The following is a 15,245-nucleotide window of genomic DNA, read 5'->3' on the forward strand; positions in this document are numbered from 1 at the left end:
ACATGTTTTTGTAACAAGGTTTACTGAACTTTTATTGAGTTAGACTGTTTTGAATTGTTTTTTTTTTTTTTTATTTGATTTACTCATTTTTTACTTCATCCTTTATAACATTAACCATCTGGATAATGTAAATATAATAATCGTCTTTTGGAGATTTAATTGTTATAATTAAGTTGAAACACCCCCGGCGCTCTCAAAGGGCGCCGTGAAATAAGCGGCAAAAATCATGTACCTCCTGAGAATTTGAAAATGGCGCCACTACAGGTAGCGGCAAAGCGATGAAACTGGTAGACTAAACTTACCAACAAACGATTCTGTCAGAATGTGGCGGATGTCAATAATGTAGAATTCTATTTTGTCAAGATGTCGGTAAAATGGAAAACTAATATCACCGACGAGATATAGGAATATCTATATATTTATATATCTATATTTCCTATATCTCGTCTGTGGCGAAATTCACATTGTGAATTGCTATTTTATCACGTACATTAATTTTCCGTTTTACCGACATTAAGAATTGAATCACAGCGGCATCTGCAAATTGCTCTGTCGATAATTTTTAGCTATCAGTTTCGGCATTTCGCCACTACGTGAACCGGCGCTGAACAGACAATTTTCTTGGAATTGAATTAGAGCGCCATCTATAAATTCCTCTGTCGGTAATGTTTATTAGTCGGTAATGTATTAGTTAACATATATATACAGTTCTTTTAAACAATTTTCGGACCGCTTTATACGGGAGTCTACGTTAAACGTTGATAAATTGAACGTAGCCAAAAATCGGTGTCGATCTCGCTTTGAATCGCACTCGCGGGTCAACTGTTCGTTGTTTCTAAGTACAATGGCTGTGTTCGAATGAGACACGGATCTTTCTCTCTGCTCCGTTCCGTACCAGGCACAAGCTGGTCTACGACGCTCAAAATTCTAGTGCACGCAGCCATCTGACATGACAGAACGAAACCCGGACGGGGGCTCGTCAACGTAACACAAATCCCAGAAGCTGTTCCTCAGCCCCTGATCCTCGGAGGACAACGAAACCGTTTCGTTGCAAACAGAGTTTCGGTCGAATTCGAAGGTAGCTGCGAGCAACCTTGTCAAGGACCAAGAAAATAAATCCCACAAGTCCCAGGTTGTGATCGACGGACAAGAAGAAGCGTCGTGTTGCCAGAAACAGTGAAAAGAGGAGAACAACGCGAGAACACGAAGTGAAGACAGAACAGTCCGTCAGTAATTAGCCTCGAAAGTCCAATGAAGATCCACTGGCATGGCCACGCGACTCAGCCCCCGAAATTCGGAGGTGAACGCTCTTGAGCAGCGGGGCTATCTGATTGGCAAAAAGATCGGACAGGTTATTTACCCCAACCCTCTCTCCACCCTACCTGTTTGTTAACCTCTTCCACTTCTCCTGCACCTGTTTCTTTCGTACTGCCCGCGCGACGGTGTTACTCTCTTTTTAAACTTTCGCGCCGCCTTTGATCTGTCCCCAGCATCCTCTTCCCTTCGTTAACGAGAAATTCCACATTTCTTTTTTCTCCCCGCTGTTCCCAACATCCGTCGTGTCTCTCACCCCCTTTCACCCTTTCACCGTTCGACAATTTTAGCCTTGATCCTCTTCTTTCACTTTCGATCGCTGTCCTCTCTATTTTCAACTAGTCAATATAGTCAACTGGATAGTGTGCTGCATGCATGCAACCGTATCCTGATTAATTCAATTATTTATGAATCGATTGTGCTTTTTATTTATAGCAATTTTGATCTTCTGCATGGATTGGCAGATTTTTATAAAATTATTGCTTTGCTGTAATGGGATAGAGAAGTTCTCAATTTTTATAAATTGAACTATAAAGACTTATATACGCGCAAGCGTCTGCAACATAATTGTAATAAATAGACGGATTTTTATGCAAAATAAAAATAGTCTGGATTAATTTGTTTCTTTCCTTGACGAGTCGGAAATAGCACAGCAGTATTTTTATATTCTTTAAACGTGTTAAATTAATGCATGAAATCAGTCTGCTAATAAATGTTCTATTCGTCCGTTACCCATTCCTGTCAAATAATGATAATTTGTGGTAAGAATTACAATTGAGATGCAACCATTAATTCTTTTTAATAGTTTCTTTTTAATCGATTACCGAATATTCACAGGTGCAACACATTATTCGGTTGCAACGATGAGCATGTATTGTCTTGTAGTCTTGTTAGACTGAGATTCTCGGAATTTTGCTACCATGTTAGGGCTCGTATGCAACCGTGCACCTGGCCGAATATGTTGACGGGACAAGCTCCAAGAAATTGCGACTAGCGTGCAAGATATTCGATAAAGAGAAAGCGCCCGAAGATTTTCTGAACAAGTTCTTCCCCCGTGAACTCGAGATACTCACGAAGATCGAAAATCCACATCTCATCCAAGTAAGATCCAATTGAACCTCTTCGTGGAACCAACACAAACAACTGATCATTTAAACTAGCTGCTATAAGACTAGATTAAAAATAAAACATCATGGCAGCCATAGATCCATACAAATCCTCACCCATCAATTTTCTTCGATGTTATAATCATCATTTCTGAAGCTTCTTTTCCAATATCAATATTGAACTTCTTCTTGGGCACAATATAAGCAGGTGATAAATTAAACTAGCTGCTAGAAAACCAAATAATAATAAATCGTCATGGCAGGCATGGCTAGATCCATTCAAATCCTTCAAGAAAATTGATGTGTAAGCAAAACACTGTAAAATTGTGTTGGAAATGAGTTGAAAACATTATGACCAGGAGCATCTTCTTTAATCTCAACATTGAATCGCTTCTTGAACCCAGCACAAGCAATAATGTAACCTAACAGCTATCTAAATTAAACGGCGAACCAAAATGGACACAAATCTCATGAAGCCTGAATTTTTAAAAAGTTGTGTGCACGCTCTAAATCCTCATTGCTGATCAAGAATCTCATTGCAGGTGCACAGTATACTGCAGCGGGGTCCCAGGGTGTTCATCTTCATGCGGTACGCGGACAATGGCGACTTGTTGGATTTCGTGATGCGAAACGGCGTGGTTCCGGAGCAACAATCGAAGCTCTGGTTCCGGCAGATGGCTTCCGGTTTGCACTACCTCCACGGGAAGAACATCGCGCACCGTGACCTCAAGTGCGAGAACATTCTGCTCTCGCGAAAATTCAACGTGAAGCTCGCCGACTTCGGATTCGCGAGGTTCTGCGCGGACCAGGCTGGAAGACGAGTCCTCAGCAACACTTATTGCGGTTCGGCAGCTTATGCGGCACCGGAAGTGGTGTCTGGAACGCCGTACAACCCGAAGCTGGCGGACGTCTGGTCCCTCGGGATCATCCTGTTCGTGATGCTGAACGCGTCGATGCCGTTCGACGACAAGGACCTGAAGAAGCTGCTGAAGAACCAGATGTCCAGGAACTGGATGTTCCGCTCGCGAGTCAGGGAAACGGTGTCCGCTCTAGCGAAGAACATCGTCAAGCATATCCTCGAGCCGGATATCACTTTAAGGCTGACTTTGGAGAGAGTCCTCGCTCACGAGTGGGTTCGCACGAAAAAGGAGAAGCCCGGCTCCCTTTCCGGAAGACTTGTCCACTCGGCGCCCCCAATCCATTCCCAGGTAACACGTTGATTCACATTTTAACACTTTAGACACTGCCAGTTACCTAACTTTCAAAGACGAAGAGACTTTTGAACTCGAAACTATTTTACATAATTTAAAAACAATTTTTTAGCAATATTTTTAACACAATGGCTGCTGAATCCCCAAAAGTTCGCACGATATTAAAATCATTTAGAGTTAGTGAAATTGAAACTGGAAAATTATGTGTCCTACACATTTCAATTAAATATAATTTACTCAAATAGAACACGATAAAAATCAATTTATGTATTATGAAAAATGTTAAAGTTTACGGAAAAGAATTAAAATCCTTTGGAGAAGATAGTTAGGGCAGTTCGGCGGTACGTCAAAAGACGATGGAAGAAGCAGAGGTGATGAGTTAAAAATAGAGAAGTCCCTAGGGCTTGCGATCATCATAATACGCTTCGGACTAGCGCTACATAATCGGTACTCAGGCTTTGAATTAATAAACACGAGATATACATCTTGATTGCATCGCAGCACTGGAGGAGGCTTGTTTAGCTTATGTTTAATCCTCAAGTGATATGGGGTGGGTCGCTTAGAGCTTATGACAATCATATGGATATGATAATCTGAGCAGGTTTATTATACACAAAATTCTCCTTAGTGTTATCAAATAGTCCTCTTCCTTCAGTACATGAATTTGAATGTAATCTTTTTAACGGAATTGAGATAATTGAGAACCATTTTACATGAAACTATACTCAGTCTTTTTAATATAATTGTTTGAAGGGATAGAATAAAGATTCATTGAGAACCATTTATTTAATTATTTATTCATTTATGTAGTAAGTTTTATTTGAAACATTTTCACAACCAGCTATAGCTTAGTAAATTATAGAGACTCCAAATGGGACACCCAATAATTCAAATTAATATAATTTCTTCGACATTGCTGAATCGCGGAAAGAAAGTGGCATTTTTTCTTAGCTGATTAGCAAACTGGTTTGAAGTAAATGTAACAATCTCTTCGATTGTCAGGTGGCTGGAGGAAATTTGTTAGGGGCCGGAGCCGCAGGTGGTTGCAACGTGCCTGTAGTTCTGAGGGGTCTGTCATCCTTCAAGAATTCCGAGAACCACGGCCAAGGTAGCACCATCAAATCCACGGACAATCCGAGGAAAAACGCGCAGCTGTCCGCCGTCGAGTGAAGAAGAGCCAATCAGGATTATAAGGATGAACCAGCATCGTTTGCATCATGGACGTCGACCAGGTGCCCGAGTATCTGGGCACCGCCAAAAAAAGACGACGATGTTTAGAATTCATTTTATTTTTACTTTCCTGATTATTGTCGATCCTATACATGGTTTTTAATAGTGCATACTTTAATAAAGAATTTCATGATTTTAATCCCTGTTCAACTCGCCACTCTCCCTATCGTAATTAGACTGCGGATTTCATGCATTTAAAATTGAAGACATTAGAAGATTTTAGCACTAAACCTACCGAGCCTCAAAAGTAACTTGCACACACATGTTCCCTTATAAAAATGACAAGATTGATTTTATTTAGACTTTGTGCGACTCCTATTATAACACGTGCACTACTAAAGATATCTATACAATCGTTTCTTATGAAATCAGTTTTATCACTTTTCTAATTGTAAAATAAAAATTTGTAACCGGTCATTTTGACCGGTGTTGGTAGGTTTAGTGTTAAATGTATATTCACATAATTTTCGATTTGATAATCTTACTCAACAAAGAAATACGTTATCTTCCATTTCTCAGAATCAACTTGGAAGACTTTCCTTTTAAATCCACAGTCTAGTTATAATTATTTAGGATCTATATTATTCTATACATATTCTATACATCGCAGGCAGGTAGAAATGAACGAACGCGTTAATAATAATTAAGTTTATTGTACAACTAGCATCTATCAATATACAAAACTATAGTTTTTCTGATTACACGTCCGGCAACGTGACCTCTATATGTAGATAGATAATATGCAACGGTACAGGTAAATATGTTTTTTTAATATATATAATATATATATATATAGTTTACATTAAAACAACAAATAATTTACACGATTCAATATGGCGGCCGCAGGCTGTGAGTCGATCTCGCCCGGCATAGCACCCCATGCCGTGAAAAAAAAAATACATGTATTCGCCCGAGGGAGATCGACCCGGTGCAGCCGGTCTCGAAATCATCGAGATGACTCTCCAGAGAGAATCGAGGGGTCGGGTGAGGGGTAGAGGCATGCTTATCTAAAAATATGAATTCGTTCATGACCTTAATCAACGGCGTCGCGTGTACAAAAGGGCGCGGTTTCGGGTATCATGTGGTCGTTGTGCGTGTTTCACTCTCGGTCACACCAGCTACGTGTTCCCGTTACAAGATGGTCGGCGGATAAAAAATTACGTGTCACCGTCATGTACAAAAAGGTAGCGAAGATCATCGACGCGTTATCTCTCGCGGTCGATTAGCCAGCCGGATATTAATTGCAAGACTCTCGTGAAACGAGAGCCTCGTCTCCTGTTCGCGATCCCTATATTTACAAGTCCTAAAGCGTGTCTAAGCATAGATTATCTCAATTATTTTTACAAACGTGTCAGCCAACGAGTGTGTCGCTATTTCGCAAGAGATCTCTCTCCCTTTTGCACTCTGCTTCCTTAAAAAATATTGTATCGAGACTCTTCCTATGTTGAAGATTTGGAAACAGATTTCTTCTTTTTCGTGTTAACCAAGGTTGTGTTCAGGAAGGTTAAACCCATCCGCCGGTCAGTTTGTGGAACATCTCCTCGTTCAGTGTTTGATTCACTTCCTTGGAACGCATCGAGAGGAATATGTAACCTCCGATAAACTCGTGGACCACTTTGCAGTCCGCAGATTGGCACTCGAAGATAATGTTCTCCTCCTCGAACTGCACCATCATGTGCTTCACCTCCCAGTTCACGTTCCATGCCTGAAAAATGAAATTGCAATCACTCGATTATTTTCCACGAAAACAAGCTTTATAATTTCAACGATGGAAACAATCATTGAACTTTGTTTGCAACGGTTCCGGAATGAAATACTGACCTTCATGGTGTTGTATCTCCATGTCTTCAAGTGATCGCCGCTATGGAGCTCCATCCTCATCAACCTGTTATTAGCGATGCCCAACAATTCATCTTTACTCTTCCCAGTGAATCTGACCACGAAGAGAGCGATGCCATATTCAGGCAAAGATTGCCACGCTTTTATATAATTCAGCTTCGCTTCGATCAGGGGGAGGTCCTTGACGTTTGCGTGTGCCTCCAGGATCCTCTGAACCAGCTAAAACAAATATGAATTTGCAATCGGTAAAAATACATGAGAAATTTCTTTCTTTTCAACACTAAACTGATTGATTGCTCCATGAAAGTAATATGACAGTATTTTTAAATTCTTCTTTTTGTTTAAATCCTTAATTTTATCAAAAAAGCATAAGCAGTCTACTAATAATGAAACTTGATGAGTTTGCTCCATCAATTCTCAGGAAACTGTTTTAATGGTAATAATTGCAGAATATGAGGTAGGTTTAGTGCTGGATGTGATATTTTAAGATTTAAGACTGAAAGTGATTGGTAGCTCTATGAAAATACAATAATATGACAGTATTCTTAAATTCTTCTTTTAGTTTAAATCCTTAATTTTGTCAAAAAAGCATAAGCAGTCTACTAATAATGAAACTTGATGAGTTTGCTCCATCACTTCTCAGGAAAGAATTTTCATGTCAGTAATTGCAGAATAAGTGGTAGGTTTAGTGCTGGATGTGATGTTTTAAGATTTAAGACTGAAAGTGACTGATAGCTCTATAAAAGTACAATAATATGACAGTATTCTTAAATTCTTCTTTTAGTTTAAATCCTTAATTTTGTCAAAAAAGCATAAGCAGTCTATTAATAATGAAACTTGATGATTTTGCCCCATCACTTCTCAGGAAAGTGTTTTCATGTCAGTAATTGCAGAATAAGAGGTAGGTTTAGTGCTGGGTGTGATGTTTTACGATTGCACACCTTTCCCTTGAATTTCTTGACGAATCTGGGTGCAACGTAGTCTTCCGGAACAATATCCAGGGCGCTGGGATTGATCGCAGGTGCAGGGGCGGGCCTCTGCAATTGCAGGAAAGCGATGATGCTATTCACTTCGCTGTCGTAGGACGAATCAGCGAGGGTGCGGCCCTTGGCCGCCAGTCTACACGCTGCCATCCACTTCGCGTACTGCTGCTCCTGTAACATGCAAGACCTTCTTTCTACCCACTCCTATTTCGCAATGGTACATAATTTCTACACTCTATTGCCATTTAAGACCGCTCGCCCGCACGTTAGTTGCTTTTCGATAAATATTTCAATCTATATTCAGAATGCATTAGTAAATGCAACCTGGCCGCCATATTGCCCTACATTGTGCTACGCAACTTTCGAACATCCTTTTTTTATAGCCTACTGTTTTAAGACATAATGGTTCGTTTGTATTTCGAGGCTCAGATGAGCATGTAATGGGGTACTTAAAGGGGAACACATAAATTTCTTCGTTATTTATGGTCGTGCTAAAAAACTGGGAAAAGGTATTTCACTCCGAGGAGTGTGCTTAACTGTAAAATAATTTTTTCTTAAGATCTTTTCAGAGAGCAAAAAAATGTGACCATGCAGTGACTGCATGTATGTGGAATAATAGAAATATCTGAATATGTATACTACAAAAATTGTTGTTAGTCCTCGTATGCTTCTAAAAAATAGGAATTTTTACATTTTGAAGAATCATCATAGAATACAGTGAAAAAAAAGAAATTTGACAATCTCTGGAAACAGGAAATGGGCAAGTTTTTGCAGCCTGAAGAACAAAAAAGAGGATTCAATCCGCATACAAATCGAATAAAAACTGAATAAAACCATCATCGACTGCAAGTTTCCTCTACGATAAAATAATACATAGGCGTAATTAAAATCGCTGAAAACGGGGGCGTGCGGGGTAGCGTGCGATGGTGTCGGCACGATCACTCACGTTGTCGCATCTGATCCACATCTCGGTCATGCCCTCGGCGCTGGGCACTTCTAGCCTGATGCCGTATCGTCCTTGGGAGAGATGCACGTCGGGCGTGACCTCGCATCCACGCAGATTGATCACGTGGGCAGGTGCCTCGCTGCTGTTGGTCTCCTCCCTGGTTTTGTAGAGCCTGAGCTGAAGGTCCCGGCAGGTGACCCAGTAGCGTTTGAACGCCTTCAGTGTGAAACGCTTCGGCTTCGAGAAACGCAGGTGATCGCATAGTTCCGGCACCTGGGTGATGTCGCTGGGCCCGTTGCTGATGTTGCTGCCTTCGAGGGTGACCTGCAGGTCTGTCAAGGCTGCGTCAATGTCGTCCTCGACGGGCGATGAGGCGCCGTTGCTGTCGTAGCTCGGTTGCGGCACGCTCGCCTGCAGATTGACTTGCACCTGCGAACAACGAATACCAATGAGCAAGACGTCACACCGGCTACCCATGCCATGGCTACTCGCTCCTTTTATCGTTATGTCCTCCGGTTCAGAGGCAGTAGGCGGATCGGAAAAACGGAGAACGGTCTCCCGCGCCGCGTAACTCGACCACACGGATATTTGCATGCGAATAGGATCGCGTGGGGGGACCATGTCCAACACTATAGCCGGAGGAACGCCGCCGCTCTGCCGGTTTTCTCGTCACGTTTTTAAATAGGTCTTATCCCGGTCGCGGGGCTACGCTCTGTCTTTCAGAGTTTGCTCGGTGGCAGATATGCGCCTCGTCGGTTTTTATCAGTTCGGAGATGCAATTTAGATGCAATTTTTTCATAAAAATCCTATTTTTGAGTTAGTTAAAGTGTGATCATTTCGTGGTGACACTTGCACAACCGTCGGCGGGTCTTTATAGACCCAGATATCGCAGTTTCAAGGACACAACAAGTGGATAAATGAGGGTTCATAAAAGACCCAATATTTTATAAATGTTTTTGGTGTAAACTTCTTGAAATATTAGTACGGAAATGTCAAGGTCCGAAAAGGCCCACCGATAGCCTTCCGTGTAACATTTTTACTGGTGGCTGAGCGAGTGGTAAACTGATATATCTAATGGGTTGGATTTCAAAAATGCAAATTGAACCTACTAATTTATAAATTTAAGATTGTTTGTTTTAATTTTTGTATGTATTTTAGCAGTCAGTGGAAAATACAGACGACCTGGTGTATTTTTTAAGCATTCCTGTAAACTATTTTAAATTCTTGCTCGGTCTCGATTGTCGGGATTGTTTGTTTCGCAATTTGCCCGATTAATGGAGCTTCCACCGTAATATTTTGGCAACATTCTTCGTTGGCACCGCAAGCTATTTCCGTCTGCCGGATCTGGACGTTATATATAGATCGATCCGGTCTGCAGGCACCGGATGTTTGGATCGTGAAAACGTTGTCGCGTAAACAGTCGCGTGTAGTTGCCTCGAGATACCCGCGGAAACTACGGAATCTATCAATAAGTAAGCCTTCCCCCATGATCTATAAAAATACAATACTCTAGGCAAGCGATCCATTTAAATCAGAAACACCTAATTTCATTTATTTCCTCGATATTTTCCAGCTGTATCATTTCCTAGCTGGACATATAAGTTGCCGCAAATGTACTTTAAGGAAGGGCATACTATATTTTTGTTTTCAATTATTATTTTATGAAACTGTTACGAAAATACGCGTGACATCTTTCTGATTAAAACGAGTCCAATCACGATACAACACGATAAAGTGGAACCTGTAATATCCGAACCAAGAGTGTTCTGATAATAGTATAGTCACTTAGCTGCTTACTTAGTTAGATTAAATCTGTACTAATTCGTACAATGAAACGTGTTGTATTATGAATAATGATGACTTCAGGTGTCCCGCGTTCGGATAAGCAAGGTCCCATTAAATCGTGCGATCAAACAAGTAAACATGCTTCGAATAGTGTCGTGTTTGTACTCATTTTAATCAGAAAAATGTCACAAATACGTATCTAAAAGTTTTATAAAACCTACCTGAAGAGCAGCGAACATCAGCATCTCCTCCTCGGTGCAGTCGATCTCCTCAGCCAGGAGCTGCCACTTGGCCTGCTCGTACATCATGTTGATCCTGACTGCATCAGTTTTCGGGTTGAGGTCGTAGAAGGAGTAAAACTTGAACTTGAGCCTGAGCGTGTCGAATTCGCGGATCCCCTGTTCCATGATGGACAAGGACGAGTCGAGCCACGCGACGTTCATCCTTGCTCGTTCGACGAGATTTTTCGGCCTGACCAATTTCGCTCGCACCTCCGGTGAGATGGAGGTCGGGCTCTGGGCCAGGGAGTCGGAGAGCGCTCCGTTCAGCGCTTCCAGGCTCATGGTGCTGTTGTTTGCGTTGAACGAGTCCGAGCTACCGAATCCGGACGAGTTGTTGTTCCTCTTCCAGGTACCGGTCTGTTGCCGAACAAAGAAGCACAGAAAGTGCGAGCATGAGAGAGCGAGCTAGGCAACAAGGTGGCAAGGTAGCCAGCAGGTTCCACCAGCAATAAATACAGCTAATGACCACTCCCGGGGCCTGGAAAAACGGGACCCGTTCTCGCGAGAAGCAAATTAGTTTCCCGAGACGAACGATAATGATACCCCGATGCTGATAAATCATGGCAACGGCAACGAGGTCGATCGAGCATTATTTATTACCATAACAGGTCCCGGGCTCTCTGACTCCCTCTGTCTTTATTTCACTCGCTTTCGTAGCGATTATGCCCCCGACAGCAGGCCAAGAAGAATACCGGAGAAGCAATCTTTGGTGAATGAAATTTGGAAAAATTGGAGAAAACAGTGGTGGTGATTGGATGAAGATTTTTTTGATTGAGAAATGATGTTTTTAAAATGAACTTCTCTTCAGCGAATTTAATGAAGATGAAATGGACTCTTTAAAAACATTTTTGACAGTTTCAGAGATTTATTTTGCGGCTTACCGAGATGGGAGAGCTGATCGGTGTGCTATGGTTCCTGTTGCTGGGTGTGACCGGCGCACACATGAAAGGACTACTCTGGTCCAAACTTCCCGTCGATCCCCTGGGACTCTGGCTCACCGGGATAAAAGTATTCGTGTCTGCCGGCACGTTCCAATGGCCGTTCTTCTGATTCTCGACCTTCTTCTTCACCGGCAGGTCCTTGAGATTGTACTTGAGGTGATTCGGCTCGAGTGGCTTGCAGAACGACAACTCCTCTGGGTGTCTGATACCTGAAGAATTAGGGGATGGTCGTGGTTTAGGAGCATGTTCACTTCAATCTATTTTCGTGCGATTTCTGCTCCCTACATCTTGAAGACAGCCTCGGCTGGATATCAACGTTTGATGCACGTAGATGGCGAACTGTAGGCCTGAATTTTTGCGTGAATGTAATACAAACCGTATTTTTTGCAATTTCCAAACAGGTCCGTATTAAAAAAATTATAAAAAAAAGCAACTGCTAGTATTTTTCCTGCAATTCCTACTAAAAAATCCTTTTTTTATATCGTGTAGGAAACTAATTGTACTAACTCCTCGTGGACCAATAAGTAAAAAGATATTTTTTAAGACTGCCCAAATATTTTTAATTACAAGTGATTATATAATTTTGTAGAAAAACCCTGGAGTGAGAGAGGGGGAACTGTCCTCTTTTCCATTTGTTTTCCACGCGAAGTTTATCTCTCTCTTTCTCTCTCTCACTCGAGAAAAGCGTTGGCCAGTCTATTTGCGAGCGTGACACGCGGAAGGCTATCGTCGAGGTCATCTGTCTGCCGGTTCGCGACAAAAAGTCAAGAAAACCGCGACTTAATAACCGTTGCGACAACAGGAACGCTTCGGTTTCTGCCGTTTCTCCGTATTCTCGAGAAACCTGCAACGTCGCCCAACAATTACCCCGGGCGTGTTGCAAAGCGAGCAATAAAAAACCGTTCTTCTTCCCCTCTGCCGACGGTTTTTAGATGGGAAATTAGACAAGGTTATATACTGGCTTCGTTATCGCGGTGAACCACTTCCTTGATTAAAAAGCTACCCGTTAGGAAGCCTCGGTGAAGTTCAGCAACGAGGAGGCCCGCGACCTTCGCGTGACTGGGAATTTAACAATTTTATTTCATCACAGCGATTAATTAACGCTCCGGCTCGGTTACGTGTCGCCGCCACGGAAATCGTGTTTTTAAATGGCGGACCTTGTGAACCATTTAGCGCCGCCGGTTTTTTGATTCACACATACTTGATGTTTGCCTAAGCTGGGCGAGAGAAGATTTTTTAAAATTTACTCCGAGAGAGATAATTTGATAGACTGTAATTTATCGAACCGCAATTTTTCTAAGGTTTTATGTTTTCGTGGTGAGAATCCTTGGAGAATAATCTCTTCAACAATAACTTCAGCAACAACCTCCATTGTTACAATATTCTATGAAAATCCTCTTGTACAATTTGAAATTATGTTCGATCATTTGATCTTTGCGGTAAGAGACTCTTCAACAACAACTTCAGCAACAATGTATGACCAACATGGCTAACTAAGGGGTTGTTTTGAATAGGAGATGCACTTGCCTAATTCCTTGCAGAGATTGATGACGGCGTTGAACGTCTTCACGGAGAAGTCGACCTTGCAGTCGAGGCAACGCATGTCTGGCAGCTGCACTCTGAGCGTTTTGCGCATCGGCGTGAAGTGCAGCCGTGCATCCGCTGCAACGCCATACTGATCGAGGGTGCTCCTCGTCCTGGTCAACCAATGATTCCTCTCGGGCCACCATAAAGCGTGGTCAGACCAGTTCATGGCGATTTCTGCAAACAGAAAGACAAAAGCTTGGTCAACACACAATTGCTATTGTACTTAATTAAATGAATTCAATAAGAATAATTGTGCTTTGAAATAAGAGACCCGTTTAAGGCAAATCTCCGCTAATTTGAACAAAAAATTTTAAAGATCACAGTTTTTCAGATTGTCAAGTAGTCACGACCCCATAAAAAAGTCTGTAGAAAATCTATTAGGGGATGCAATAAATTTTTATTTAACGCCTGCTCTCCCACAATCGTTGCAAAACATTTTTATTTTGCATAAAGATCCGCTACAGATAAAGTTCCAACACCTTCGCCATTCAATTTTGCTAGCCAACTGAATCGAAGTGCTGGACGCCTAATCGAACGCTAGCAACTCGTCCGAGGAACAATCGAGTGACAGGGATCGACAGCACGCTGTCATTGTCCCGGAGTGTTAAAGAATCCGCTGGCAACCGATCGCCAGGATGGTGACCGGCGTTCTTATCTCCGCCTGTCGATCAGCGACAATTCGAGACACGAAGATGGACACGGTCGATTGGTTGATGGCCGTAGGGGGTCGATTATTTAATGCTTCTTAAAGCGAGTGAGGCCAACGTCAATTTATCAATGAGGATCCAACGCGGCCGTTTATAGACGCCGTAGACAAGCGTGTTTATTGGCCTCATCGTCGGCCCCTTTGATCGTTTCGCGACCCGTCGACGATCCCGGAAACAGAAAACACCCCCAATTTGCCGGTGACATTGGGGGAGAGACAGGACTCGGCGGCATTATTGTCCGGATGCATGGGGCCTCGATGTTCCGGGACGACGATAACGCACCACCATAAATTGACCCATTAAACCAACAATGGACGCCATTCGGACACATGTAGAACCGTGCTGCGAGGGAGGAGTTGCTCCGACGTTGCTATAATATTCTTAACACTGTATGTTTTTAGCACTAAAAGTATTTTACATTGCTTTAGAAAAGTTACAAAAATCTGTCCGTTCAACTTTTTAGTCTTTTTTCTTGTCTCATATATGTCTGTATTGTCTGTATATTATTCCTCTACGTAGGTTCCTACTATACCGACTACGTATACATGGAATTCCTCATGAGTGCACTTTACAATCTCAATATTCGGAGGTCAAAAATATTAAGACTCGTCAAAATGTTAAGAACGACCGCGTTAAAAATTATACTAATTTACAAGCAAAATAAATCGTTCAATGATAATGATAAATACGTTCTCCAGGGAGGGACGTCCTTCAAAATCTATAAAGAGCAACGAGAACTAGGTTTCTGTCACTGACGATTTATTCAAGCGTCGTACACAAGAACCACCAATTTCCAGGATTCCCAGAGTCCCCCCAAGACGTCTGCATATTCTGGCGTCCCCATGCATTCCGCGACGGCACCGTAGATTTAATTTCTGTTGCGGTCGCGAATGTACGACTTCCCCGAGTCTCTGACCGCAGCCCTAAGAGACGTCACACACGAGAAGACGTGTTTTTCTTTCCACAGGGCCCGTATATCCGGGACATCTGCGACTCAACGTCCACAGTACGCTTCCTATCCGGGCCCCTGTTCGATGATTTACAGACATGGCCGACAGGACACGTGGTCGCCTCCCGTTTGCGGTGTTGTTACACGGAGTCTTTACCAGCTATCGAGTTTCCCAGTCGGCGGATTCCCTAAAATCTTTACGACATTTTTTAACTTCCTTCGTTGGAAAGTCTCCCTACCTTCAGCGTTCGAGATTATAGGGGGGCTGTGAAGGAGTCTGGATAAATCCCCGTTCGTAAATTGGAATTTACAATGATTAAGCTCGAAGTTAGGATATGATATCGAGCTACTAAGACATTTTTTCAA

The 15,245-nt window shown here is 42.3% G+C and overlaps 2 protein-coding genes across 2 annotated transcripts in view; one reads left to right on the forward strand and one right to left on the reverse strand.

Moving 5' to 3' along the window:
* The first annotated feature begins 696 nt into the window (after positions 1 to 696).
* Tssk (Testis-specific serine/threonine kinase) lies at positions 697 to 4,991 on the forward strand. The gene is made up of 4 exons (XM_076428191.1): positions 697 to 1,351; positions 2,242 to 2,415; positions 2,963 to 3,628; positions 4,634 to 4,991. The coding sequence occupies exons 1-4, from the start codon at positions 1,268 to 1,270 to the stop codon at positions 4,799 to 4,801; spliced, it is 1,092 nt and encodes a 363-aa protein (XP_076284306.1). The 5' UTR covers positions 697 to 1,267; the 3' UTR covers positions 4,802 to 4,991.
* A 503-nt stretch (positions 4,992 to 5,494) lies between these two features.
* The window catches only part of LOC143210912 (unc-112-related protein), a 65,850-nt gene continuing 56,099 nt past the window's right edge, over positions 5,495 to 15,245 (reverse strand). Inside the window, exons 2-8 of the mRNA XM_076428190.1 lie at positions 13,164 to 13,397; positions 11,577 to 11,845; positions 10,636 to 11,052; positions 8,630 to 9,058; positions 7,642 to 7,854; positions 6,683 to 6,919; positions 5,495 to 6,566 (exon numbers count right to left, since the gene is read on the reverse strand). Coding sequence (XP_076284305.1) covers positions 6,366 to 6,566; positions 6,683 to 6,919; positions 7,642 to 7,854; positions 8,630 to 9,058; positions 10,636 to 11,052; positions 11,577 to 11,845; positions 13,164 to 13,397 — 2,000 coding nt within the window. The 3' untranslated portion in view covers positions 5,495 to 6,365. The remainder of the gene's footprint in view (positions 6,567 to 6,682; positions 6,920 to 7,641; positions 7,855 to 8,629; positions 9,059 to 10,635; positions 11,053 to 11,576; positions 11,846 to 13,163; positions 13,398 to 15,245) is intronic.

Source organism: Lasioglossum baleicum, chromosome 7, assembly GCF_051020765.1.
Source record: "Lasioglossum baleicum chromosome 7, iyLasBale1, whole genome shotgun sequence".
NCBI lineage: Eukaryota > Metazoa > Arthropoda > Insecta > Hymenoptera > Halictidae > Lasioglossum > Lasioglossum baleicum.